This window comes from Rhinopithecus bieti, unplaced genomic scaffold, assembly GCF_001698545.2.
Source record: "Rhinopithecus bieti isolate Rb0 unplaced genomic scaffold, ASM169854v2 scaffold_17184, whole genome shotgun sequence".
NCBI classification, from domain to species: domain Eukaryota; kingdom Metazoa; phylum Chordata; class Mammalia; order Primates; family Cercopithecidae; genus Rhinopithecus; species Rhinopithecus bieti.
In genome coordinates, this window is record NW_016809106.1 from 2243327 (window position 1) to 2270807 (window position 27481).

The 27481-nt window shown below is 47.5% G+C and overlaps 1 protein-coding gene across 1 annotated transcript in view; it reads left to right on the top strand.

Annotated features, from left to right (window-relative positions):
* The window catches only part of DAP (death associated protein), a 65528-nt gene extending 40119 nt beyond the window's left edge, over positions 1 to 25409 (top strand). The window contains exons 3-4 of the mRNA XM_017888552.1: positions 21956 to 21998; positions 23438 to 25409. Of these exons, the coding sequence (XP_017744041.1) occupies positions 21956 to 21998; positions 23438 to 23551 (157 nt within the window). The 3' untranslated portion in view covers positions 23552 to 25409. The remainder of the gene's footprint in view (positions 1 to 21955; positions 21999 to 23437) is intronic.
* Positions 25410 to 27481: the final 2072 nt, after the last annotated feature.

The following is a 27481-nucleotide window of genomic DNA, read 5'->3' on the forward strand; positions in this document are numbered from 1 at the left end:
ATCTTTTTACCTCCTGACAGTTTTACTATCTTATCTGTTTCTAATCCATTTCCCTTTCTTGGCAGCAGACTGGGCAACAGCACAGAGACGCATAGGAAGTGGTGAGCGGAAAGTGCCCATGTATCCAGGTCTAGCAAATAGAGATTCCAGAGCCCTCAGAAAACTGCAGAGGGCTTCGTGTTTTCACACTGAAACCCATGGTGGCAAAACTTGAACTGATGTGGGGCTATTTATGGTCCCTAAGTCCTACTTAGTGTAATATCCATACATTTTGCTGTAGAGAAATGAATGGATTTGAATATGGGGTGCTGCCCAAGCCCCTCCAGAGCTGTTCACTATATATGATTTTTATGACATATTACCTTTATAAAACTTGAAAAATCCCTAATTCTGAAATCTGTGTAGCCCCAAGGGCTCCAGGTAGAAGAGATCGGGGACTGTGAAGGAAACTAGGGTACAAAGGCACCTGTGGAGATGAAGGTCACCAGGCTGGCCTGGTATTTGACAGGCAGGACCCCCTGTTCCCAGGTTCAGGCAAGAGGTTGCCCAGCCCTCGGGATGCTGCTCTCGGTCACAGCGTGGTGCTGTGAATTCTCCCCATCCTCACTGCTGCTGCATTTGTTGTGAAGCCACAGAGACAAGCCAGTGCCTGGCCCCCAGCCAGGCTGGAGAGGCAGTGAAGGCACATCCCCCCAGCGAGGCCCTGTGCTCTCCTCTACGGGGGTCCCTGGGCGGGCAACCAGCCGGGGAGGCTCCCTGTGCCCCCCACCCCCAGGCTGCTGGTAAAGAAGCAATTGGCATGCACGCCAGGACACTAGCTACCGCCAAAGCCAGCAGTATTTTATGAACCTTAAAAAATCTTGTTATACCAGTCTGTTATGAATTATTGAATTAACACTGCATATTTATAGCAACTTCTTAATAGTTTAATAATTTATTCATCCCTTATGGATCCTTTGGTATATTTCTTTTAATTGTTAGAGAAAAGAGTATTTTTAGAGCTAACTTCACTGGACTGCTTCCTCAGTGATGCTTCCGGAATACTAAAATAGAACTCTACACAGTTGTTCCAAAGCTGAAAGCACCTGATGTGCAGCAAACAGACCTGCCCACATGGGAGTCGGTGACAGCCCCCTGCCTGTGTGCAGGGCTGCAGCTACTCTGCAGAAGCCTACAGCCAGCCAGGCCCAGCTCTCAGCCCCAAGGCTAGCACACTAGCATTTCACAGCCTACACTTGGATCGTGTGTCTTCTGAGACAGTTTAGGGACCATATTGTTTGCGTCATCCATGTTGTTTCTAAAGGGAGAAGCATCTTTCTGTGTCCCAACAAGTAAGCTCCCTATTTTGGGAGCACCCCTGCTTTGTAAGGTGTGTCTCCTGCCCAGAGTGAGTCATTCCTCACAGAGCCTGCAGCTGGCTCCTGCTCCCAGGTGCTTGGTGATAAGGGGAAATCAATAGAAACTGGCTGTTTCCCAACACTCACTTGCCGATGACTAAACCCAGAAATTGTGGGGTAGCCTTAGGTAAGGAGACGAAAGTTGAAAACTTAAGACCCGGATCCTTCAGGCATTTGAGACTGGCTGAGAAGGCAAGGCATGCCAGATCGTCTCTGCTCAGGGTAAGGGTGCACATCTGTCTGCATGTTACTGTCCCTTTTGCATGGGTATTTTTGGTCATGAGTGGCATCGCACTTTATTAAAAAGACATGTTTTCTTTACAAGATGAGCTACCTTTGATCCTTAGCCTTTCTCTGGTTTAGGCAAGAGTCCTGCAAAGGCATCCAGCTGTTGTTGGCAGCTGCCAGGAGTTGCCGTAAAGAAGGTAGATGGGCTTTTTCCTGTTAAATTTGTTAATTCGGGCTCGTGAATATATTCTTTGGTAACACCCCATTCCTCTTTTCCGTACTGCCTCTAGCTTACTGTTTTTATCATTTAAGCTTCAACTCATGGTTCTATCACCATTCTCAAGTTTGACTTGAAAAGATCTGAAGTACCTGTTAGCCTGAGCTCCCTCTAAAGAGGGAGAAAAGCTAATCTTCCAGGTCAGTCTGGCAAAAGCTGGAGGAAGAGCCCGTTTGCCTGGGGACTCCAGATATCACCCCATAGCCAGCAGATCCAGCGCAGCCAGATTGTCAGGTCACAAAAATAAATCTGCTATCTCTAATCGCTCTTTTGCAAGCCTTTGAGGCGAGCAGGGCATGAGAGTTACTTATTCCTAAGAAATGAGCAACAAACAGTCCCAGCTAAGCACTGTGGTTCATTCACTGCCTGGCCATGACCACAAACTTGTGCTAAGCTGAGGATCACTGAACAGTGATGTCATTTGGTGCTCAGAGCATTTGTTGAGTATGTGTGTGCACCAGACCATGTGCCAGGCGCTGGGCACACAACAAATTCCACCATGGTCCTTGACCTTGAAGGGGAGTCATGCGTGCAGAAGCTTAAAGCCGTGTTGTGATAAGTGGGAAGTTCTTGTGGAAACACAACTGGGAAAGTATAAGTCCTGCCCTTGCGGGGGCAGGAAAGTGATGGAAAGAGAACATGAGCCAGCCTTGAAGTTGCTGTTTATCAGCTGGCTCACGTATCAAGGTGGAACCAAGCACAGGCAATCCGAGCATTTCTTCCATGAGAAATGAAACTTAAGTGCCCCGGAAAGGTTGAGGATCATACCAGAATTCCGTGTCTCAGCTTGGAGTGACCATGCAGCATATTTAGTCTGACATGCTTTGACAGTGAAAGAAAGCAGCACTAGTAGTAACACAGGACGGATGCCTGAACCCAGACTGTCCCAGGGAATCAGGGATGTAACCACCATCCTAGGGATAACTTGAGGCCTAATTTGCTGCCCTGAATGAAGTTCATTCTCCCTCTACTGGTCAGAGAGGAGATGGCAGGGGATTGGTTGCACCCCTGGCCACCTGACCTTTTTATTTATTTATTTATTTTAAGAAAATGATAGAAGACAAATACAATGTCATCTGACATTGCAATCATTATTGGAAACTACAGTGCACAGTATGTTTGTACTTCTATCCTTGAAAACCATTTTAGGACTCGCTCTCAGCCCCATTACTGAACCATAAAGATGCTAGGTTTAAAAATATTCAAATTGGTTCCTTATTGAGGCAAATGCTGAGGAAAAGCAGCAGATTGCATCTTGAGTTTGAAAAGAACTCCTCTTTGACTTGCATTCTCCGCGATACAGCTGACTTCTTTTACATCAGTGTTCTGAGTTAGTGCTCCCGTTCCATCTTCACCTGCCTTTATTAAACAAGCAACACAGAGGCAGATGACTTCTCTGGGTGCTTTATGCATGTATCTCACTTTAAACACTGCATTTTTTGTTTCCTTGGGAAATAAACCCTCAGAGCCAACGGTTGCTTCAGATCTTGACCAAGTACCCACATGCCCCAGCCAGATGCCATGGTTTGCCTCCTGGGTGTTCACTTCTATGTGGGCTTCTTCCCTCTGGTTTCTAAGGTGACAGCTTGTTTGTCAGATGCATGGAACAGCACAGACACAGGCATTTCACACCCGGCTACTCAGAACAGGGGCCACATGGCCCAGATTTTCTGGGAAAGGTCTGGTTTCACACATTCTCTCTTGTGCTGGTCAGCCAGTGTGTTCTGGTTTGAGATAACAAAATGTAAAACCATAGGGCCATCTTACCTATAGCACGTGACCCAGAGAAACAAGGGCCCTGGGTTAGTTTGCAAAGCAGTTTGAGTCAGCCTTGAGTCCTGTAATGCTGCAGAGAGCCCAGCACCCTCATGCCGCAGCAGGGCTGGCCCCATCTGGGTGGTTGCTCCTGGGTCTCCAGCACCTAGCACTGGGCAGGCACTGGGTGGTTGCTCAGTGAATATTTTACCTGAAAGAAGCGCCTGGGCACAGTGGTGGTGAGCACAGATCCATGCACGTGACTGCCATGCCCCACACATCCACGCTGCCCCTGGGGCTCCACAGTGCCAGTGAGAGCTCCCCACCAGAACCTGTGCCTCAACTGAAAATGTCCTTCCCTTCTTCCATCCCTAACAAGACTCCCCTTCCTACAGGTCCCAGCAGGTGTGAAAAGGAGAAGAAAGAGCCTCCAGTTCCTTCTTTGGCCCCAACCTTAGTTTGCATTCTAATTCATTAACATTTTCAGGGCTGTCCTTGGAGATGGTGGTGGCAGTTCTCCTGAAATGCACCTGTGTTGTTCTTGCACTTTCTGTCACTTCTCCAGTGGGTCTCAGAAGTCAGATGGGTGGACTTATCTGCCCAGCCATGTGGAAGAAGGAAGGCTGTCATGTAGATGTCTACTCATGCATACCACCTCAAAATGAGGATTATACACTACAAATCAGTTCCCCTCTGACGTCTTAGTGGAAAGTTTCCATTGAGCCCTAATGCTCCCTAGAAGCATGTCACATCTTGCCCATGGAGGGGCCCACCCAGAGCCCCATTCTGGTTACCCTTTTCGTGCTGGAGGCCATGCCCTCCAGGTGCATCTCAGCTCGGAGAGGAGTTCTCCAGGTCGCAGCTTGCTGTGTCCATCATCCAGCATCTGCCTCCTCACTTTGTAAATAACAAGGCATATGGATGTCTTCACTGGTGAGATTTGCTGGTGGTAAAGCATGTTATCTGGCTGCCCCATGGAAAGCAAAGGAAGCTGCCTCAAGGCAGGAGACCCCCCCCCCCCCACACCGGGAACCTTTGGGAGAAACAGGTGGGAGTGAGAGCTGTGGGCCTGGGGCCTAGTGCAGCACACACTGGACATTCCCCTTATTTCCTGCCCCTGCCCTTTCATTCCTCTCTGGAAAGGCTCATTCGCCAAGTTCACAGAGATTCTGTGGTTCCCTATATGTCCTCAGGAACAGCTGTGGAGGAGCTCTCATCCCTGATGAGGATCAGTCTTGTGGAAGTCCTTCCTGTCAATAAGGACATACTTAGTTTTCATGTGGTTGCCACAGAGACCGGCCACATCAAAACAGAGACAGCCCACGTTTCCAGAAACCCATGGTGACCTGCTTTCGCATTAGCTTCTGGGAAACCTCACAGGTGTGGCCTGACGGCCTTTTGCTATTTAGGGAGCCCTCTGGGACCAATCTTCACCTCAGTCCCTAACCCAGCATCCCATACAGCTTGTGAACACCAAATGCCTGTTAGTAGAGAGGAGGAAGAAGGTGACAGTGATAAGAAGCAGAGACAAGCTCTTATGTCCCTCTAGCAACTGGACAGGCAGGAAAAGTAGGAAATGCTCTAGAGATTGTGCAAATGCTTCCTTATTTTCAGGCATGCTTGATACTTATAAACACCACAGACAGACAGACAGATAGGTAAGTAGGTAGGCAGGTAGGTAGGTAGGTAGGTAGGTAGGTAGGTAGGTAGATGTGAACAAATGTGAACCTGGAAGGGCCAGTCTTCCAATACAGATCCTTAGTGGCTCACTGGGTCCAGATTTTAAATAGAGCCAAGTGGCCATTTGCTGACTAGGAGTCATAAAGGCACTCTGAATTTCCCCCAAAACCTGCACCTTTTTATCTTTGGGACTCTTAGAGCTCACCTGAACCAAACAACCAGGGCTCAGCTGTATCAGCCAATCAGAACTAAGCAAATTTCTTTTTTTTTTTTTCTTTTTTTTCTTTTTTTTTTTGATACAGAGTCTCGCTCTGTCACCCAGGCTGGAATGCAGTGGCACGATCTCAGCTCACTGCAAGCTCTGCCTCCCGGGTTCACGCCATTCTCCTGCCTCAGCCTCCCAAGTAGCTGGGACTACAGGCACCCACCACCTCGCCTGGCTAATTTTTTGTATTTTTTGTAGAGATGGGGTTTCACCGTGTTAGCCAGGATGGTCTCGATCTCCTGACCTCGTGATCCGCCCGCCTCAGCCTGCCAAAGTGCTGGGATTACAGACGTGAGCCACCGCGCCTGGCCCCATTTTTTAAATTTGAATTAACAGACCTGATTGGGAACCTGGGTAGGAACTTTTGCTCTAAAACCCAAGCCTTCCTTTGTTCTTTGGAACATACCTTCATTTTATATTGGAGGCTGTGCCTTCCTGGTTTGCAAACTGTTCACTGGAATAAAATCTCTTTCCTCCAAATTCCTTTTTCAGAGAACTTTTGTTGACAGATAAATGATTGATTGATAGATAGAATGACATCTGCATATGTATATATATAGCATGTGTGTGAATAAATGAATGAAACCAACTAATAAATAAACCACAATAAACCTTAGGGCTCTGAATATTAATTTACCCAAGAGAGACGCAGTCACTAGAGATCAGGGCATCATGAATAGTCAATATCAGGCAGTGAGTGAAGACTCTAATTAGTGGCTCACAGTACATTTTCTCAAAACCCAAACTTTAGGGGACTTTGATGCTGGTCTATACCACAGCCTGCCCTACTGTGCTCCCATGCTATTCTAATACTCTGCAGTGTTTGCTATAAACGTGGGTGAAGGTAGGGCTGTTGGGTTGAATGTAAGTTGTCCTAACTCACTAGCTGGTTTTGAAAAGTAAACAGAATTGGTTGTGGGTTTAGTTTTCTGCCTATTTGACCCTGCTCTTTTTTTTTTCTTTTTTCCTTTTTTTGCTAAGTCTGGAAAAGGCCCAAGTGCTTGGTATGATCTGAGGAGGGGCCTTAGGAGGGCTTGCAGAGCTAGCATTTCCAATCAGGTAGCAGCTGAATTTGCAGATCCAGAGACCACTGAGGACACTTACTGTGTCAGCCTGGCTGGCTGGCGAGTAGCTGTACTCTCAGCTCACCAACTCCCTCCCTTGCTGTGTGTGGGAAAGGTGGATTAAGGACATAATTCCTGGTGAATCCAGCCACAGAGGAATCAGAAAGCCCTCCTCTATCATGCAGTGTCCCTGACTTGAACCCACACTGTGCGTGGTTCTCCCAGGCCATGCTTTGACTCTTGCTAGATGCATAGCTCCGTGACTAAGAGATACCTGGCTGGAAAGTATCCTCATTACAAGTTAACTCTGGCATGTCTCTGATTCTGTTGCTGGTTCTGCATGAAAACATCCTAGTGACAGCTGATCCCATTGAAGGTCAGCCACCTGTGCTTCCGGAGATGGAAGTAGACTCAGACCAGATGAGTTTCCTGGTATTGGATTAGTGTGTGCGTCCTTCTAATAGGAATTCCATTGACAGTTGTCTTGTTGGATTTTTTCTACCTACATGATCATTTTCCTTTTTAGAGCCATCATAGTTTTATCCTATTTAAAATACATACTTTGTACTTTGAACCATGGACACCCACCTCCCAAAAATGATACGATTTATAATATGACCCTTGAGCCTGAAGATTGCATTTCAAAATATAGACAATTAATAGAGTGATTTTTAAAGCACCTGTCTAATCAGCATTAAGCAGTCACCAGCACCTCCCCATAATTGAAATTCCCAAGAATGACTCTAAAGCATGGACGTGTTCGGAATCAGAGATGGAACTATTTTTAGGGTAAATGTTACATACTGAAATCAAGCAACATGTAAAGTTTTTAATACATAGATGATCGTTATACAGACTAATCATCATACCAATTGTCCTCAGACCCTACTGGACAGCCACACGTCTCTCTGTTGTAACGAGCTAACCATGTAATAAAGCACGGTGAGCAGGCACTTCCTAGGGCAGTGCCAGGAGCCTTTCTGAATCCTGCAAAGGACTGTGTCCAATGCCTGATCTAGCGTCTTTAGAGGTGGCCCACCTACAGCCAAGGTCTCCCAATGGTGTAGCTTTGGAGCTACGCCTAGGTGGGCTTCCCCCCAGTATCTTCCATGTTGCCGTGTAGTTAAACATGCATACTATTTTTTTTTTTTTTTTTTTGAGACAGAGTCTCGCTCTGTTGCCCAGGCTGGAGTGCAATGGCCGGATCTCAGCTTACTGCAAGCTCCACCTCCCGGGTTTACGCCATTCTCCTGCCTCAGCCTCCCGAGTAACAGGGACTACAGGCGCCCGCCACCTCGCCCGGCTAGTTTTTTGTTTTTTTGTTTTTTTTTTTTTGTTTTCTTAGTAGAGACGGGGTTTCACCGTGTTAGCCAGGATGGTCTCGATCTGCTGACCTCGTGATCCGCCCGTCTCGGCCTCCCAAAGTGCTGGGATTACAGGCTTGAGCCACTGCGCCCGGCCACATGCATACTTTTTTAAAAATTTGCCTCTTGCCTTTAACGATAACCTACATTCTTCCTAAAAGTTATCTTCTCTGGAACATTTCATTAAGTAAAGGAAGCAGCCATTTTTGCTGCTTTATAGTGTTTGAATTGTTCAGGAGTGGAGATGGGAGTGGAGGTGGATAGGGATTCCCACTCTTTGGTGCTGGGGGAACCTTTTCTCATAGTAATGTCCTCAAACCCTGCCCCATGGCACCATGCAATGCTTAGAACAAAGGAGTGAGGAAACTCAAGGTGGGCACGCTGGCATTCTTCAAAGAAGCCCTGAGAAACTCTGAAATTCCCCAGACTTGAAAGAAATGAGAGAGAGAGAAAGGATGTGTTATGCTTTAGAGGACAAAAAGCAATGACTAGACTGTCTTTACATAGGAAACTAATTCATTACTTATCGCCACTAAACATGAGCTTGTCAGTGGAGGTCTATTCCAAACACAGTGAATACACTATTTTATTTAAACTCCCTATTCTACAAAGTAGGAATCATTCCCATCTTACAGATGGACACTGAGGCTTTGAGAGGCTGCTCATCTGAACTGAGATTTGACCCCAGAACCATCTATTTTCTAAGCCCAAGCCCTCAAACATGCCATGACACTGCTTTTGTCTGTGGTTCTGAATTGCCTCTGACTCCTGTAGAGATGGCAGCAGAATGTCTGGGATTTCTACACCAGGCTGAGGCCTCCCCCTACCCCCTCCTCCCTCCCTCACTGTCAGGAAGCGGTGCCTGGGCTGTGCCCCTCAGATGTGGTTGCTCCTGTATATGTGATGAATGTTGAGACTCTCAGTGGCGCAGGACCATCAGTACGTATTAAATCCATAAGATGTAAGAAGGGTAATTAACACTTCCTGTCATTGTTTCCCCTTCTTTGCATCCGGGGAAAGAGGTAGAATAAGGAAGAGCAGGAGGAGGGGGAGGGAAGAGCCACACGCCAGCTGAGGTGGTCTGGGACGGGAAGAGTGCTGGGCCCACAGGAGCTTTCTGGAGCTGTGTCTAGAGGGAAAATGAAGGTTCCCACCTGTTTAAACTAGACACCCAGTCTGTGGCTTTCACACTGCATGCAGAGTGTGGAACACGTCATCTACTGATGAGCCCTGTTCACCCGACACACTCAGAACTTGGGGTTTTAGCCTTTCCTAATTAAAAAAAATCTCTGTGAAGTTTTGACATCTGGATCAACAATTAGCCAACTATCTGTGGGTGGAATGCTACCTGGAGGGGAATATTTCAGAACCCCCAAATGACAGCATCCTTCCCACACAGACCCAGACCTGGCCCAGAACCAGAAGAACAGGTTGGGGTGAGGTTTTGTCCTGAAATCACAGTGTCCTGGAAGCAGTAGGTCTGAGGAAGGGGCAGATTGCTGTCCCAGCCTCTTCACTGAAAGATTTGAAGACTCTGATTCCAGTCGTATGAAACCACCATCTCACTGCAAAGAAGGTGCTGTTAGACCAGTGCGAACTCAAGTATTCTCCCCTAGAAGAGCACCTCTGGCTGTGCCCTTTTGAAACATATTATAAATTTCATATATCAAATTTAGAAGGAATTAGGTTCCAGGTTATTTTCTCTCGGGTTTAGAATTGTGTTTGCAGCGCTGGAGTTGAGTTTTATATACCTTTGGTCGGACTCATGTGACAATTAGCCACTCCTGGGGAGAAGGGGCACCTCATGTCCAGGTGCCAGCAGCCCTTGCCCACAGTGCCCGGCTGGGTTCCATTTCTCCTCGCGGTGGCCGAGCTGGCCGGAGCCTTCACGGGCTGAGAGGACCAGCAGTGCCATCTTGTGGGAATGTTGTCAGTGCTGAAGCCAGGCTGAAGGAGGGCGACGGCTTCAACTGTCACCCTCTGAAGAAGGACGTTACCCAGAAATGCCTGGGTGCAGTCGAGTGAGACGTTTCCCTCTGCTCACCAGCCATGCTAATTATTATTTTGCTGTCCAGAAAATTAATTGCCCAAATAAATTAAGACCAAGCCAAGAAGATATTTCAAGAACTAAAAATGGCAGGAATGGATTTGTTTTCCATCAACTTACTAGGAAATGTTTAAAAAGTCACCCCAGGTGGGAATATATTTTCCATAAACTCTGGAAGTGCAAAGCTACAGATTCCGAGCAGAGTCAAAACAAGAGTTTTGGAATTTGTTTCTAGGCTGCCCTGCAGGCTCCGTGCTTTCCTGAGGAGAGTGGACGAGGAGACTGCTTTTCCCAGTCAATGAGCACGTGTGCTGGGCCGCAACCTAAGTCACCCCTTCATCCGTGCATGAGAAAGGCCCCCGGCCCTATTCACTTTGTGCGGGCAGAAGCTGATCAAGGGTGCCCCGTCCTCCCACTGCAGGGCTCTAGCGTCGTGTCCTCTCTGTTACACACATGCTAAGCGCACACTGTGACTACCTCTCATCAGCACACAGTGGGCGAGGACCAGGGGCCTCTTCTTCTGCACTGACAGAGGGTTGGATTTGAGGTGCAGTTCTCAAGGTCATTACCCTAGAAAAGCAGTCTCTTTGCCTTCCCTCCTCAGGAAAGCACAGAGCCCACCAGGCAGCCTAGAAGCAAATTCTGAAACTCTATTTTGACCCTGTTTCGAATCTGTTGCTTTCTGCTGTGTGTGTGTGTGTGTGTGTGTGTGTGTGTGTATGTGTGTACACATGTATACAGTCACCTAAGGAGGTAAGGTCTGTTACTGTCCAGTTTTATAGACAAGGAAACTTAAGCCTCAGAAAAGCCAAACACTAGCTCACCAGCTTGTCCCTGGCAGTCAGGATTTTAACCCAGATTATCCAACACCAGAGCCCACACTCATGGTGTCCATTTGCCACTGTCCCTCCTTTCTGTGGTTCTGAATCGTCTCTGGAACTGTCAGCTGCCTCTGGATCTGTTGGATGGTTTGAAGCCTCCCCTGCATTTTGTTCCCGAGACTGAGGAATAGAGTCGTCTGAAATGGTGGAGATCTCAGCAACCCAGCCGAAGAGCACAGCCCTTGCGCTTCCTCCCGGGCTCTGCCCCCAGGACCCCAAGCAAGATTCCAGCCTCTCTGAAGCACCATTTCTTCCTCCATGAAATAGAACATCGCCTGCCGAAGGAACTCAGATGAGCAAATGATTTATGTGGAAGTGCTTTGTGTGATAGTTAAATGCTAGAGACATAAGTGATCATTTTTCAGTAAAAAAAAAAATCCACTATCAAGTCAGAAAGTAAATCTTTAGGTAGATTTGAATATATTGTACTGTCTGGTTGAATAAAGGACTCTCAGGTTACATTTAGATTGTTTAGCTTAAAACTCTGCGTCTCTAAATCATACACAGAAGACAAGCTAAAACTTGAGGCTGCTAAGCCCTTTAAAATGAGGGGACTGGGCTTGGGACCAAGATTACATGCCCCGTACGGCCCTCGTTCCCAGTCTGGTTCCCAGCACCTATCACTGTGCAACCCTCAGGCAAATGACCGGCCCTTTCTGATTTACCATTCTAATCTGTGAAATGGACAGCTCCTGCCTCCCAGGACCAAGAGAGTTAGATACAGCACTTCTAAGGGGAGCGCCTAACTCAGCAGCTGGTCCATAGTACATAGTGGTGATTGGTAAACAGTAACTTTTATCACCTGAGATCATTTCTATCCTTTAGGGAAAATAGAGCCCCAATGGCTTATTAAAAGGCCATGTGTCCCTGCCTTGTGTGTACACACTTCCCACTAATAGAGTACATTTACATGAAGAGGAGACAGCATTTGCAGAGGATAACTTGAGTAGACTTCCATGAACCCAGGTCAAAACTAACATGAAAATGATTCTGTTACATACAGCTCCCCAGTAATGCCTTTGCTGCCATTTTGATTACTTTCAGCGGGATCAGAGACTTGACCAGATTCCCACTTTCACTACTACTCTGCGCACAGGTGTGTGTGTGTGTGTATGTGTGTGTGTGCATGTTTCTCCCCATCCCAGAATGTTCCTACGTGGTAACTAAGCTGACCCTAATCCCTACCAGGATGCTTGGGAAGGAAGAGGCTGACCAGTCAGATGCACATCGGACCCCTCGCTGTTGCACAGAATCCTATTTTGCGGTGAAGAAGGGCACTACATTTTTCCAAGAGTGCAGAAGCTCCCCCAGGGTTAAGGGAAGAAGGGTAAGGACCCCACAAAACTAGCTATGGTGAGCCAGGCTGGAGCAGGGCAGCAGATACAAATTACTTTGTCCACAGGTTGCCTATCAGTAGCAATCCTGTTTGAAGATTATTAACAATCGGTCCTTTTGGGACACCCGGATTCATTTTCTGGCTGACCTGCTCTCTGTAGCCCAGGAGAAAGTATTATTGCAATATCGGTGTCCTGTGGGGACTGAGTAGGTACATGTGGGGTGTCACGTACAGTTCTAAGCAAAGCTCTAGAAACCACACCGGAACGCAGTTGGGAAAATAGCTGAGAGAGTGAAGGAATTTGAAATCATGCCTTTGAGTCTGGGAAAGGGATGTTCTGGGGGCTTGTGGTCACCTTCAAATATCAAAGGGCTGTCCTGTGGAAGAGTCGTTAGACTTGGGATGGGCGCTGGACTAAGTGCAAGAAGACAGAATCCGGGCCCCTGGGAGACATCCAGGCGGCCCCCACTGAAGTCCCTCCAGCTGTCGACTGCAAAAGGATGAAGGTGTAGATTGCAGCAGCCGTCTGTCTGGTAGGGAACCTCCTGTCCAGCCCTAACTCACAGAGCGCATCGCTTTACCCATCTCAGAACTGGCACAGAAACCACGCTGTCAGAGCCCCGCGATGGCGAGGGAGGGAAATGAACGTTAAGTCTTCTCAATTTTTATATGAGTTACGTGTTGGGATGGTAGTAATTTGAATATATTGAGTTAAATAGTTGCTGTATGGGAGTTTAGGGAAGTTTTAAAACTATGAATTTGGGTTTCTCCGCCCTTTCCACATGCCTTTAAAGATGAGACCATCAAGCTCAGTCTTGATGAGATCTGCATTCTGCAGGGTTGCTCCCTCACTGAGCGTCTCTGGCACTTCATCCTGCCTGTCTGCAGTTTCCACAGAGTGCCAATACGGTGTAAATCTTCTTCATTAAGAAAATTTAGAAAATAGGAAATAGTGAACTTCTGTTAAGGACAAAGGGTCCTTTTCAGAGTTTGATGTGGTCCTTACCAGATGGACAAGAGAGACCCACGTGCACGCACAGCAGGTGGCTGCTTAGTCTGGGTGTGAAAAAGCTGCAGTTTCTGCTAGTGTATAGGAAGTGTTATCTGGATTCTAATCCTGGCTAATTCTGCCTGGCTTGCAGTTCCTTTACATTTAAATAAGTGTGATTTTTAAAGTCTGGAAAGGCCTGAGGACACGGGGCGGGCAGGGTTGATAGTTTTCACTCTCTCTGTTTCCTGAGAGAAAATAATGTTGCATCTTCAAAACAGCATCTGTCAGAATGGTTTTCATCAGATCAAATAAATCCTCGAAGCAGCTATCATACTTTATAGACTTGAGAAATGCAGGTTGTACTTGGCATGGAAGCCTAATGGCATTTAAAATAGGCATGTTTTGCCTGTACAGCCTTACACCCAGACTCTTGACCGGGGTTTCTCGCTTGTGAGATTTTGTTCAAGCTACCATATCTCAAAGAGTTTAGTAACTGTTTTTACTATATGAACATCATAAATAATTATTTGCCAATTTAACTTACTGTTAATTATAGTTGGAAAAAACGACTGGGCTCTGAAGCCTTTGGGCCAAACTTGATGGAAACCTTCAGCAGCATACGCTGCGTCACGGGGCGAGTGACGTGAAGATACATACCGCCGCTAGACATCTTGGAAGAGGCCTGCCTTTTGCCATCTTTTCATGGGCAGCTGCCATATGTCCTTACAGCCAATTATGGCCTTTTCAGTTTTAGAGGAGAGACTTTTGGGGGAGGACTTCTGGTTCATAAAGACCTTTAATGATGAATGATCAATACAGATTGATACTTGTTATTCTGCAGCAGGGAAGCTTATTCTTAAAAATTAGTTGCTAAATCTAAACCACAGTACGATACCTCTTCACACCCATTAGAATAGAGCCTTTATCCAAAAAATAAAATAAAACAGAAAACAAGTGTTGGCAGGGATATGGGGAAATAGGAACCCGTGTCCGTTGCTGGTGGGAATCTAAAATGGAATAGCCGCTGTGGAAACGGTGGTGATTCCTCAAAAAGTTAAACACAGAATTACCATATAACCCAGCAATTCCACTTCTGAGTTACACACAAAATAATTGGAAGCAGAAACTCGAGCACATATTTATACACCCACGTCCATAGCTGCACCATTCGCAGCAGTCCAGGTGTCCATCAGCAGACAAATGGATAAGCACAATGTGGTCTGTCCATACAGCGGAATGTTATTCAGCCTCAAAACGGAATTCCCACACATGCTGCCACATAAATGAACCCTGACAATACTATACTAGATGGAATAAGCCCGACACAAAAAGACAAGTACTGTATGATTCCACTTAACCTGAGATCCCTAAGATAGTTAAATGCATGGTGATGGCCAGGGGCTGGGAGGAGGAGAGAATGGGGAGCTAGTGTTTAACAGTGACAGACTTTCTGTTGGGAATGATGGAAAAGTTCTGGAAATAGATAAAGGTGATGATAGCATAATATTATGAATATACTTAATGCCACTGAGCTGTATACTTAAAAATGGCTAAAATGGTAATAATTTGTTTGTAATTAGTTGCTGAGCTGGCTGGGGTTTCCAAACGAAGTTAGAAGAGAGGAGAGAGAGCTTGGACTGTCTAGGAATAACGTTTGCCTGGAGCAGACCAGAGCTAAAGGAGACCCCTCAGTCTGGTGTCCTGTCACTTCCCACCGAGTCGCCTCTTGGGGCTTGATAAGACTTTCTCACAAAATACAGTTCTTGAATATCGTGTAAAAAGTGCAGTCTTAAAGCAAGGACCTCACCTGCGGAAGTGCTGGATACACAGGGTTCTTTCTTTCAGTACCTTATTTCTTACCGGCACCAAACAGATGGGGGCACTAAAGAACAGCAGTGCAGGATGAAGTCTCAGGTCTTCGTGTTGCTCTTCCCCAAGTTAATTGGGTGGAATGCACACTGTTATGGTTGTGCCCCCAAAAGACTGCTCTGACCTAAGCTCTGACCTAAGCCACTGAGTGACTTTCCCTGTTCCTGCTCTTCAGCTCGGAGTCAGCCCTCAAGGTGTGCACGAGGGCAAGTTCACGGCCTTTCCGTCCTGAGTCCCTTTGACTGCAGCGCCAGACCCTCAGTCTTGCCATCACTCAGCCAAGTCGCCAGCACCACATCCAGCAGAATGACTAGCCACTTTGTATAGGATGTAGCACAAAGCACACCAACCCCTGGCTTATTGCCGCACCCAGCGGGCCTCACCTCACCCCCACCACCCGATGGCTGGCAGAGGCACATTTCTTATGCTGAGCCTAGCATGATTTTCACTGACATGCCCTGTCTTTATGAGCAGAATCCAGCAAGCCACTAAAGCTCAGATGATTCAGTCATGGCTCACCACATAGGATCTATCTCCGTAAAATTTGGGGTTTTGCAAGGACAGCGCCATCTGTGAATGCCTCCCGTGGACTCTTAGAATCTGCAACCTGCAGCCACGGCCCTGGACGCTCCTGGAATGAGCTGGGACTGTAGGGGGAGGGTCATTCTTACTCCTGGGGGTCTCCCTTAGCCCCCAGGGTCTCCATGGCCATTCAGCAGTTGTGATGGGACAGTGTCCTTGAGCAGCTCATGTGGGAGTGAGGTGCTAAATGTGGGTTTAGGAAAGGAAACAGCATGAACTGGGAGTCAGAGGCTGGGTTCTAGGCCTCGGCTTCCATGTGTGTTTTCCAGCACTCAGGCTAGAGCAGAGTGGTCATGGTCTCATATCATCACTGTTCGTACACATTTCCCCTGGGACATACTGGAGGCATAGAACCCCACCCTTGTCGTGATCAATGCAGGAGATGCCCAGAGGACATCATCTCTGAGGAGCACCGAGGGCAGGGAGGAAGGGTGGGACTGTGGCAGGTCCCTGGGTTCCAGACATCCGTCATCAGTGCACACGGGACCAGTGCTGGAAACAGACTCCTGATGGCCAGGTCCCCAGAGAGCCTCACGTGGTAGCTACTACATAATGGGACTGGGCTCAACCAAGGAGCCTGTCAGGAACACCCACCATGGAGTCCTCTCCAGGCTGGCACCCTGATGCTGGACAGCCCCTCTGCGTCCTAGAGTTTCATCCACTTCTGCATAGGGTGGCCTACTCACAGCGTAGACCACCCTCATTGCTGGGGGTCTCCTTTAGCCCCCAGAGTCTCCATGGCCATTCGGCAGTTGTGATGGGACAGTAATTCTGTGCTTGTGTCAGTCTTTATAAATACACACATACAGTAATACAGAATTACAAGTGATTTTAACTTTTTTTGCTTGTCTGCTTTTCAATAATGAATATGTACAGGCAGACCTCAGAGATATTGCAGGGTCTGCTCCAGACCACCATAATAAAGCAAATATTGCGATAAAGTGAGTCCCACAAACTTTTTGGTTTCACAGTGCACATAAAAGTTTTGTTTACACTCCATTGTAGCCTATTAAGTGTACAGTAGCATTACGTCTAGCATTACATCTAAAAAACAATGTGCATACCTTAATTTAAAATTAAAAAACAATTTAAAATTCTGTATGCTGATGATCATCTGAGCCTTCAGTGAGGCTCAGTCTTTTTGCTGGTGGAGGGTCTTGCCTCAGTGTTGATGGCCGCTGACTGATTGGGCTGGTGGTTACTGAAGGTTGAAGTGGCTGTGGCAGTTTCTTAAAATAAGACAACAGGCCGGGTGTGGTGGCTCACGCCTGCAATCCTAGCACTTTGGGAGGTTGAGGCAGGTAGATCACTTGAGGCCAGGAGTTCAAGACCAGTCTGGCAAACATGGCGAAACCCCATCTCTACTAAAAATATAAAAATTAGCCAGCCATGGTGGTGTGCGCCTGTAATCCCAGCTACTCTGGAGGCTGAGGCATGAGAATCTTTTGAACCTGGGAGGTGGAGGTTGCATTGAGCAGACATAGCACCACTGTACTCCAGCCTGGGCAACAGAGTGAGACTCTCTCCCTCTCTCAAAAAAAAAGACAACAATGAAGTTTGTGACATAGATCAACTCTTCCTTTCAGGAAAGATTTCTCTGCAGCATGCGATGTTGTTTGATAGCATTTTACCCATGGTAGAACTTCTTTCAAAAACGGAGTCAGTCATCTCAAACCCTGCCACTGCTTTATCAATTAAATTTATGTAATATTCTATGTCCTTTGTTGTTATTTCAACAGTGTTTACAGCATCTTCACCAGGTGTAGATTCCAGCTCAAGAAACCACTTTCTTTGCTCATCCATGAGAAGCAACTCCTCATCCTTGAGGAGTTTAATCACTAGATTGCAGCCATTCAGTTCCATCTTCAGGCTCCACTTCTAATTCTAGTTCTCTTGCTGTTTTCACCACATCTGCAGTTACTTCCTCCAGTGAAGTCTTGAACCCCTTCAAAGTTACCCATGAGGGTTGGAATCAGCTTCTTCCAAACTCCTGTTAATATTGATATTTTGACCTCCTCCCATGAATCATGAGTGTTCTTAGTGGCATCTAAATTCTTTCCAGAAGGTTTTCAATTTACTTTGCCCAAATCCACCAGTGGAATTACTTATTTCTTAAATAATAAGACTTGAAAGTCGAAATTACTTCTTGATCCATGGGTTGCAGAATGAATGTTGTCTTAACAGATATGAAAACAACATTAATCTCCTTGTATACTTGGTCTTGGGTGGCCAGGAGCATTATAAATCAGCAGTAATACTTTGAAAGGAATCTTTTTTTTGAGCAGTAGGTCTCAACAGTGGGCTTAAAATAAGCAGTAAACCTTGATGTAAACCGATGTGCCGCCATCCAGGCTTTGTCATCCCATGTATAGAGGACACACACACAGTAGATTTTACGTAATTCCCAAGGGCCCTAGGATGTTTGGAATGGTAAATGAGCATTGGCTTCAAATTAAAGTCATCAGCTGCATTAGTTCCTAATAAGAGTCAGCTGTCCTTGGAAGCTTTGAAACCAGTCACTGACTTCCCCTCTCTAGCTATGAAAGTCCTAGATTACATCTTTTTCCAATAAAAGGCTGTTTTGTCAACACTGAAAATCTGTTGTTTAGGGTAGCCACTTTCATCAATGATCTTAGCTAGATCTTCTAGAGAATTTGCTGCAGCTTCTTCATCAGCAGTTGCTACTTCACCTTGCACTTTTGTCTTCTAGAGATGGCTTCTTTCCTTAAACTTCATGAACCAATCTCTGCTAGTTTCCACCTTTTCTTCTGCAGCTTCCTCACCTCTCTTAGCCTTCACAGAACTGAAGGAGTTAGGGCCTCGCTCTAGATTAGACTTTGGCTTAAGGGAATGTTGCGGCTTGTCTTCTATCCAGACCACTCGAACTTTCTCCGTATCAACAATAATGCTCTTTTACTTCCTTGTCACTCACACCAGTTCTCACTGGAGTAGCATTTTTAATTTTCTCCAAGAACTCTTCCTTTGCATTCACAACTTGGCTATTTTGTAGAAGAGACCAGCCTGTCTGAGCTTCCGACTTGTCTTCCTCACTAAGCTTGGTCATTTCTAGCTTTTGATTGAAAGTGACCAGACATGCGACTCTTCCTTTCACTTGAACACTTCTAGGCCATTGTAGACAATTGTAGAGTTGCTAGTTGCCCTAATTTCAATATTGCTATGTCTCAGGGAATAGGAAGGCCTGAAGAGAAGAAGAGAGACAGGGAATGGCTGGTCAGTAGAACTGTCAGAACACATGCGACAAGTGTTGATTAAGTTTACCATCTTATATGGGCACAGTTCATGGTGCCCCAAAATAATTACAATAGTAACATCAAAGATCAATGATCGCAGATCACCATAACAGACATAATAATAACGAAGATGGATGCCCATAGACTTGCTTATGCAGAGTTGCCACAAACCTTCAATTCCTAAAGAAACACATTACCTGTGAACTGCAATAAGCCGATGCCATAAAACAAGGTACGTGTGTGTATGTGTGTGTGTGTGTGTGTGTGTGTGTGTAGAGGGGAGGGTGTTTACCTATATATGTACATAATTACTCAAGCTTCCTCAGCCACCTTTTAGGGCTCAGTTTGATGGGGAAGCTAATTCCCTTTATTATGCATGTATTCTTACTAGATTGACTCTCTATGGATGACATTTTTATCAAGTTTCTGGAGTGGGGTGATCTCCTGTATTTCCGCCTTTGAGAGCCTCGACAGATTAAAAAGCAAGTAAGACATGGAGACAATGAAAGCCACTGTGCACTCCTGCTGCGGAAAGACGGCTGTGCCTTGTTCAAGATGATACTATATGATTTGCTACCAGAGTGGGGCCATCCCTGCTTCAGGCTGTTCATAGATGTTTAAAAGAACATTCCAAAGGACTTTAAGAAACTTTGTGCTGCCATTTCTGTATTCCTTTCCAAATCTTTTATAAAATGTTAGAATTCAGACCACAGTTCCTGAGCTTTGGATGCAAACTTCTTGGCCTGAATCCCTGGAAGCCCTCCCCTGTGGGTGGCATCAGGCACCACAGCAGGGTGTGCTTTAAGAATCTAAATGTATTCAGTTACACCACGTGGCGGGACTTAAACTTGAGCTGAGCTTACTCATCTCTGGCCGGCTATTAATCCTATAGCTAAATCATACACATAAAGGAAGGGGAAGAAAATCCACCCTTGGTAACCATACAACAAACACTAAATAAAACAAGGTCATGTATGGGGTGTCTCTGTGCTGCTTTGTAAAACTTGAAATTTCTTTTTTTTTTTTTTTTTTTGAGGCGGAGTCTTGCTCTGTCGCCCGGGCTGGAGTGCAGTGGCCGGATCTCAGCTCACTGCAAGCTCCACCTCCCGGGTTCACGCCATTCTCCTGCCTCAGCCTCCCGAGTAGCTGGGACTACAGGCGCCCGCCACCACGCCCGGCTAGTTTTTTGTATTTTAGTAGAGACGGGGTTTCACCGTGTTAGCCAGGATGGTCTCGATCTCCTGACCTCGTGATCCGCCCGTCTCGGCCCCCCAAAGTGCTGGGATTACAGGCTTGAGCCACCACGCCCAGCCAAAACTTGAAATTTCTTAATCTCACAAAGTAACAGAAATTACTTGGGGGAATTTCAGGTGTTTTTGGTAAACTCTTTGGGGAAGTAAATAGTCAGTGAACTTTCTGAATGCTGGGACTTTTGCCTGCAGCAAAACAAAGCTAAGACAAGTGGATTCCTTAAAAAGACTACCAGCAGCAGAGGAGAAGTAGAGCTGGGAAGAGACAGGCTGGGGAGCTCAAGGGATAAATTCTACCCCCTCTGCCCAGCAGGGCTGGCCTTAAGCAAAACTGAGCCAAGAGGGAGATGCTTCCTCTCCACCTACCTCCATGAGTGTTCCAGATCTATCGTGCTGTCCCAGCTGGGCTGACCTTGTATTCACCTCCTGTTCTTGGGTGCCTGTACCTAAGAGTGGAGGCATTTTGGGTGCCTGTACCTAAGAGTGGTGCCTGTACCTTGGTGGAGGCATTTTGGAAGTGCACACACCTTGTCCACTACCTTAAACTGTGTCCTGATGTTTTTAAATTATGGCACACATAGCCATCAAAAATAAATGTACAGAAGAGTATATAATTACATGGAGAGATGCTTACCATAGTCTTAGTTCAGAAGGCAGATTACAAAACAGTATGACTGTTTTTGTAAGAAAAAAGTTAAGAAGAAAAGCACGTACATCTATCCATAGAAGGAAAGCCTGGAAGGATAGCGCCGTGTTAACAGCACGTGTTTTCAGATGGTAGACCTGCTGGTGATTTGAGCCTGTTTGGGCTTGTCTGTTTTTTCACACTGAGCTGTATTGCTTTGGTACTGTATCCATTCCCTCAATACTCCACAGTTTGGGTGAGCTCAGTGTGAGTTAACATGTCAAGAGGTGACAAGTTTCCCAAGGACCTTATATTTGTAATGCTCGGGGATTGATGGGGGACGGGAGGTTTGTGTTGGCTCTGGAATCTCCCCTGTGAGGATTGCTGGAAGGGGAAGCCCAGGGTTGAGGAGGCAGTGAGAAAGTCTGCAAGTCCACACCATGTAAAGCTACTTCTCCCCTGCTTTAGCGAAGCGCCTGTTTCATGATCTCATTAAATCAAAAGAATTGGGCTTGCCCACGGTTAAAATGTGTTGATTTAACCAAAAAACAAAAATAGGCTGGGCACGGTGGCTCATGCCTGTAATCCCAGCATGTTGGGAGGCCAAGGTGGAAGGTTGGCTTGAGACCAGGAGTTCAAGACTAGTTTGGGCAACATAGCAAGACCCTGCTTCCGCAAAGATAAAACAATGAGCCGGGTGTGATGATGCACGCCTGTTGTCCCAGCTACTCGGGAGACTGAGGCAGGAGGATCACTTGAGTCTAGGAGTGGAGGCTGCTGTGAGCTATGATCGTGGCTCTGCATTTCAGCCTGGGTGACAGAGACCCTGTCTCTAAAAAAAGCACAAATAGGAAGTGCTTGTAGACAATTCACTTGCAGTTGGCTGCAGTCTCTTTCTCTCTCGTACTTGGAGCTGAACTAGCCTCAGAAGAAGAAGGCTCCCGAGCCCTGTAGTGTGGTCATTACAACAAATAATGCAGAGAAAGAGGTTCGTTCCCCATTCCGCCTCCACGCCCTCCAGCCTGGCTCTGCCACTGTGTCCCCTTTTTTGGACTGTTTTGTTAAATCTGCCTTTTCCCTTCTTGTTTTCCAGTCCACCTAAACCCACTGTGTTCATCTCTGGGGTCATTGCCCGGGTAAGTCTGGGAGCGTCTGCAGTGGGTTTGAGGCCTTTGCATGGCAGCATGGAGTCTCCCGGTTCCTTCTGGTTTTATTAAACTCTACCTGGAATAACCCAGCACCACTGCTCATCTCATCTGTGGCCATGGCTCTCTTGGTTGCCGCATTTCCCCAGAGGGTGCTTCTGCAGACCCCAGGCCAGACTCACAGTTTGGGTCACATCCTTTACCTTTCCAGAGCCACCCTTTGGTGAGACCCAACATTGTGACTTAAGCACAGGCCTCCCACCAGTAAACCCATCAGCGAACCCCCGCCAGCGAACCCCGCCAGCAAACCCCACCAGCGAACCCCTGCCAGCGAACCCCTGCCAACGAACCCCAACAGCAAACCCCGCCAGCAAACCCCGCCAGCGAGCCCCGCCAGCGAACCCCCGCCAGTGAACCCCCACAGTATTGCCGTCCACAGGGCTGCTGTTCTCAGGACATTCACTTTCTTATCAGAGGATGCCTGAAGAAAAGTGCCAGTGTTGGGGACAGCCCACTGTTGGTGGAACTGTGACCACAGCCAGCCAACCTGCCAGCCAGAGAAATGTGGCTCCAGCCTGCTCGTGTGGGCCCTACTCTGGCCACACCCACAGTTGGCACAGAAGCCCATTGATCCCTCTGGAAAATAGCGGGTCCCTCATGAGACTGGGCAGGCCGAACCTGGCTCTGTCTCATAGGCGCCCTGTGCATTTCCTTCCCGGTCAGCGCCCCAGGCCTGGCTCACAGCTGTGGTGGCACATCTGAACTTCAGATCCTGGATTTGGTTCTGTCCTACCCCCAATGTAGTCACAAATACAAATGTAGCAGAAGAAAGCCTCCAGCATCCAAGTCAGTTCTGTGGGAGTCGCGTGTTCCTGTGTCTCACAGCATGGGGCAGAGCCAGTAAGCATTCTTGCTGTCCTGCCAGTGTGTGAGCCTCAGTGCCACCTGCCATTCCCTGGTTCTGATGGCCTGGGCCCCCCACCACCCACAGGGGACAGGCTTCCACCTTCCTTTACCCATTCACAGTCCGTGCCCTCCCTGCACGGACACTGGTGGGCGCTGGCTTGGGGTTTCCTCATACACGAACCCCATGCTTCCTGCAGGGTCGTTGGTGGGCGCTGGCCTGGGGCTTCCTCACACATGAATCCCATGCTTCCTGCAGAGATGCTGTTGGGTGCTGGCCTGGTGCTTCCTCACATACAAACTCCCTGCTTCCCGCAGGGACGCTGGTGGGCGCTGGCCTGGGGCTTCCTCACATACAAACCCACTGCTTCCTGCAGAGATGCTGTTGGGTGCTGGCCTGGGGACCGCCTCACCCATGAACCCCATGCATCCTGCAGAAACGCTGGTGGGCACTGGCCTGGGGCTTCCTCATCCACGAACCCCATGCTTCTTGTTGACCAACCTGAGCTTTCTGTGTATCCTGACAGGGTGACAAAGATTTCCCCCCGGCAGCCGCGCAGGTGGCTCACCAGAAGCCACATGCCTCCATGGACAAGCATCCTTCCCCAAGAACCCAGCACATCCAGCAGCCACGCAAGTGAGCCTGGACCCCACCAGCCTCCCCCGTGGCCCTGGCTCTACTGTACTTGGTATTTCCCTGACAGAGAAAACCAGCACTGTCTCCCAAATCCTGCTCTGCTGGGAAATCTAAGGCAAAACCAAGTGCTTTGTCCTTTGCCTTACATTTCCATATTTAAAACTAGAAACCGCTCCAGCCCAAACCTTGTTTATGGTGAGTCAGGTTGGATGTCGTTTGAGGAGGATTGCGCCCCTAGAGGTGCCATTAGCAGAATTTGCCAAAATCTGAGAAAAACTTTTAGCTTTAGTTCTATTTCAGCAGTCGCCTGACGTCCTTGTCTGTGGTCTTAAAAACAAGAAGGCACACATTTGAGAGGATGAGATTAATGTTAGGGGAAAAGCTCAGCCATTGCATGCTTTTTAGTATTGGGACAATAAAATCTTAACACCTGCGGGAAAGTAAGAAATAAGGGAATGAGTTTGGGCGGCCCCTCAGAAAGAACCTTAGAGGCAGGGAAGAGCAACGCCAAATTTCCCTCCCTTATGAGATGGGGGATCCTGTGCAGGCTGATGAGGCACCCATGAGAAAAGCCAAAAAAGCAGAGCGAGACTCCGTTTCAAAAAGAAAAAAAAAAAGCATGCATCTTAGAAATAGCCCCTCAATTCCAAGAGTCAACATGCCAAAAAATGAGGCTGGAGGCAGGTAGCTCCGAGGGAGGACTTCTGGTATGAGATCTCGGCATGGCAAGCCCAACATCGCCTCAGCCCAGACAGGCTCCACCAGGAGATCAAGCAAAGCTGGCCTTAAGGAATCACCTGAGCCACTTCAGAGTTCTGGAAGTGACCACGGACCAGGGTGGAGGAATAGACTTCTACTTCATTCTGGGACACTTGAACCAGAGAGTTGAAAGCTTAGAAAGACCAGATAAGAAACCTGCCCCTTGTCTCCCTAGGGACGTGAGACACCACATTCCATTTGTGCTAGAAAAACCTGTCCACCGATGGGTCTAACTGCTCCAAACGCCTCCCACCCCGTGTGCACAGCTGCCTGGGTCCATCGTCACTTGGGTGCCTCAGGTTGTCCTCCGATTTTTAGATGAATTTCCTGTCCAGAGATGTCCTAGTCTGCTCACTGGCTGGTGGCGGTAGAGTACCCTGCATCTCCGAAAAGCCAGAGGATTTGCGTCCTCAGACGAAACCCCAGAACAGTGCTTGTGGAGGGCCTGACTGTCCTGCTCACCCACAGCCGATCTGCTGCAGGTCAGCAACCATGCCATGAGCAGCTGCCAACCACCAGCCTTTCTGGTACTGTTCAGTTCACGTCTGCCTGCTGGTGAGGGCAGAGGCAGACCTGGTCAGACCCAGCGCTCGTCCTCCCTGAGGGAGCACAGCACAGCCCCACACTTGAAAGGCAGTGTTTGGTTTCCCATCTAATCAACTTAAGGGAAGCCAGCGTGTACCCTTCAAGACCCTGTCGCCACCTATTTCCTCATCAGTTTGGTATAAACTGAGGGTGGCTTTTAGAGACCCAAGCTTGGTCAGCAGCGCTGCCGTGGAACACCCCAGCAAGCACCTCCCAGCCTGCCTTTCGGAGTAGCACCCAGGAGGGGATGCCACGCTCCAGCAACACCAGGTCAGGCCCGTGCAGACCCCTGCCCCTGCCGTTGCAGAAATCCAGAAGCATGCTGAATGCTTCTCAGTCTTCAGCCGGAGGGAGGGCTGTGATTCCAGAGGTGTGCTTTTTATGTACTTTTAGCTAGATCTGGCATGTATCTGTGGGCTTTAGATCATTAAATCCAAACTGTTTGCCTAAATGAGTTTATCAGTTGTTAACTTCAAGAATATTGATGATTTATAATAAAGCTCCTGCATTTCTCTCCAGCTTTGTTTTTTCTTGTAGATCAGAGATTCCCTTTTATATTTTACCAGGGTTGCCAGATGGTTTCAATAGAAACACAAATACCCATACATGTGTACATGATGGGTGTTTTCAAACCTTATTTTCCAGATACAGAAGTCGAACTCTTGGACACCTGGTGAGTCGAGTCTAATTATCTACTTAAAATGTCATAACATGGAAAAGCTTAATACCATTGATTAAAGCATATTACTTGGGCCCAGCAGCTGGCCTGTGCCAGGTAGGCCCTTTGGGAACAGATGTAAGAGAGAATGATTAATAGTAAGCCCAGGGGTGACGGTGAGCAGCTTTTGATGTACAAGACGTTTGCCTTAATCAGAAGGTGTCCTGTAACCCTTGTGAGAAAATAATCACAACTATTACACTGGCGATCCAGAATCAAATCGGAATGTGAGTGGGAGGGGCCTGAGGTTTTCTCACCCAGGGCTGTATTTGTCAGGGAGCACCAGAGGGAGCACCAGGGGCCGCATTCACAGCCCCAGCTTGGGTGTAGCTGGAGTCTACACCTCCAACAACCCTGGCCTTGTCTGGTGTTGCCTCTGAAGCTGCTGCTTGTATTCCTGCCTCCTGTCTCCCATGCTAAGCTGAGGACAGAAACCAGGGGCATACTCATTTTCTGTCACTAGACAGAGTCCATTCTCGGTAAATACATGGTGGTGGCCAGAAATGCCAAGCATCCAATAAGCATGGAACAGAACCACCCCCAGGGCTCTCCACATCATTCCTGAGCATCATTATCCTGTGTCAGTTTTCTATTGCTACCTTAACAAAGTCACAAATTAAGCCACAAACTGTGTGGCTTAAAACAACAGGAGTGTGTTCTCTCACAGTTCTGGAGAAGTTTGAAATCAGTGTATTGGCCAGGCCACACTCCCTCCGCAGGCCCAGTGGGACTTCCTGGCCTCTCCCAGCTCCTGGTGGCTGTGGCCATCCTTGGCATCCCTTGGCTTGTGGGCAGCATCACTCCGGTCTCTGACTCCGCTGTCACATGGCCATCCCCTGTCTGTGTGTCTGTCTCCAAATCTCCCTTGTTTTCTGAGGACACCGGTCATTAGATGAATGCCCACCCTATTCCAGTATGACCTCATCTTCACTAATTACATCTGCAGAGACTCTGTTTCCAATTAAGGTCACTTTCAGAGGCACTGGGATTTAGGACTTCAGCATATCTTTTGGGGGAACGTCGTTCACCCAAGAACATCACCCATGTGCCGAAAAGGCAGAAACCTCACTCCCAGCTCACACCATTTGAAGAACAGTTCACTTAGTGCATTGCTTTTCTGCAAAAACTCTGCTGGGAGAACCTTTACCTGCTGCAGGTTTCCTGATACAGCATCTCTGGCCATACAGCAGCCCAAGCCTGGCTGCAGGAAGTACAGAGAAAAGACTGGAAGCAGAGACATAAAGGGACGGGACCCTCGGCTGCAGAGGCTGCCTGTTTCTGGGTCCAGTGGCTGTGGGATCACTTGCTGTCACATGTGTCCTCAGCCCAGAGAGTCACAGTGTTGCCACTGTGCTCCATGGATGGTGGTTATACCATTTTACAGGAGGAAAGACTGAAGCTCAGGGTCCAATGTCAAAGCCACTGTTAGTAGATGGCCAATAAGCACATCAAAAGATGCTCAACGTCTTTAGTCACCAGGGAGATGCAGATCAAAGCCACAATGAAATACCACTTCACCAAGATGGCTAGAACCAGAAAGTCAATGACACAAGGGTACTGACAGGAATGCAGAGAGATTGGAACTCGTACAATGCTGTTGGGAGTGCAAAATGTGCAGCCACTTGGGAAAACAGTCCCATGTGAAAAAACAGTGAGAAAAACAGTTCCTCAAGTGAGAAAACAGTTCCTCATACAATTAAACATAGAGTTATATGACCCAGCAATCCACTCCTAGGTATATACACCCAAGAAAAATGAAATGACATGTCCATGCAAAAATGTGTAAACAAATGATTATAGCAGCATTATTCATGATAGCCAAAAGGAAGAAACAACACAAATGTCCATCCACTGAAGAATGAATGAACAAAA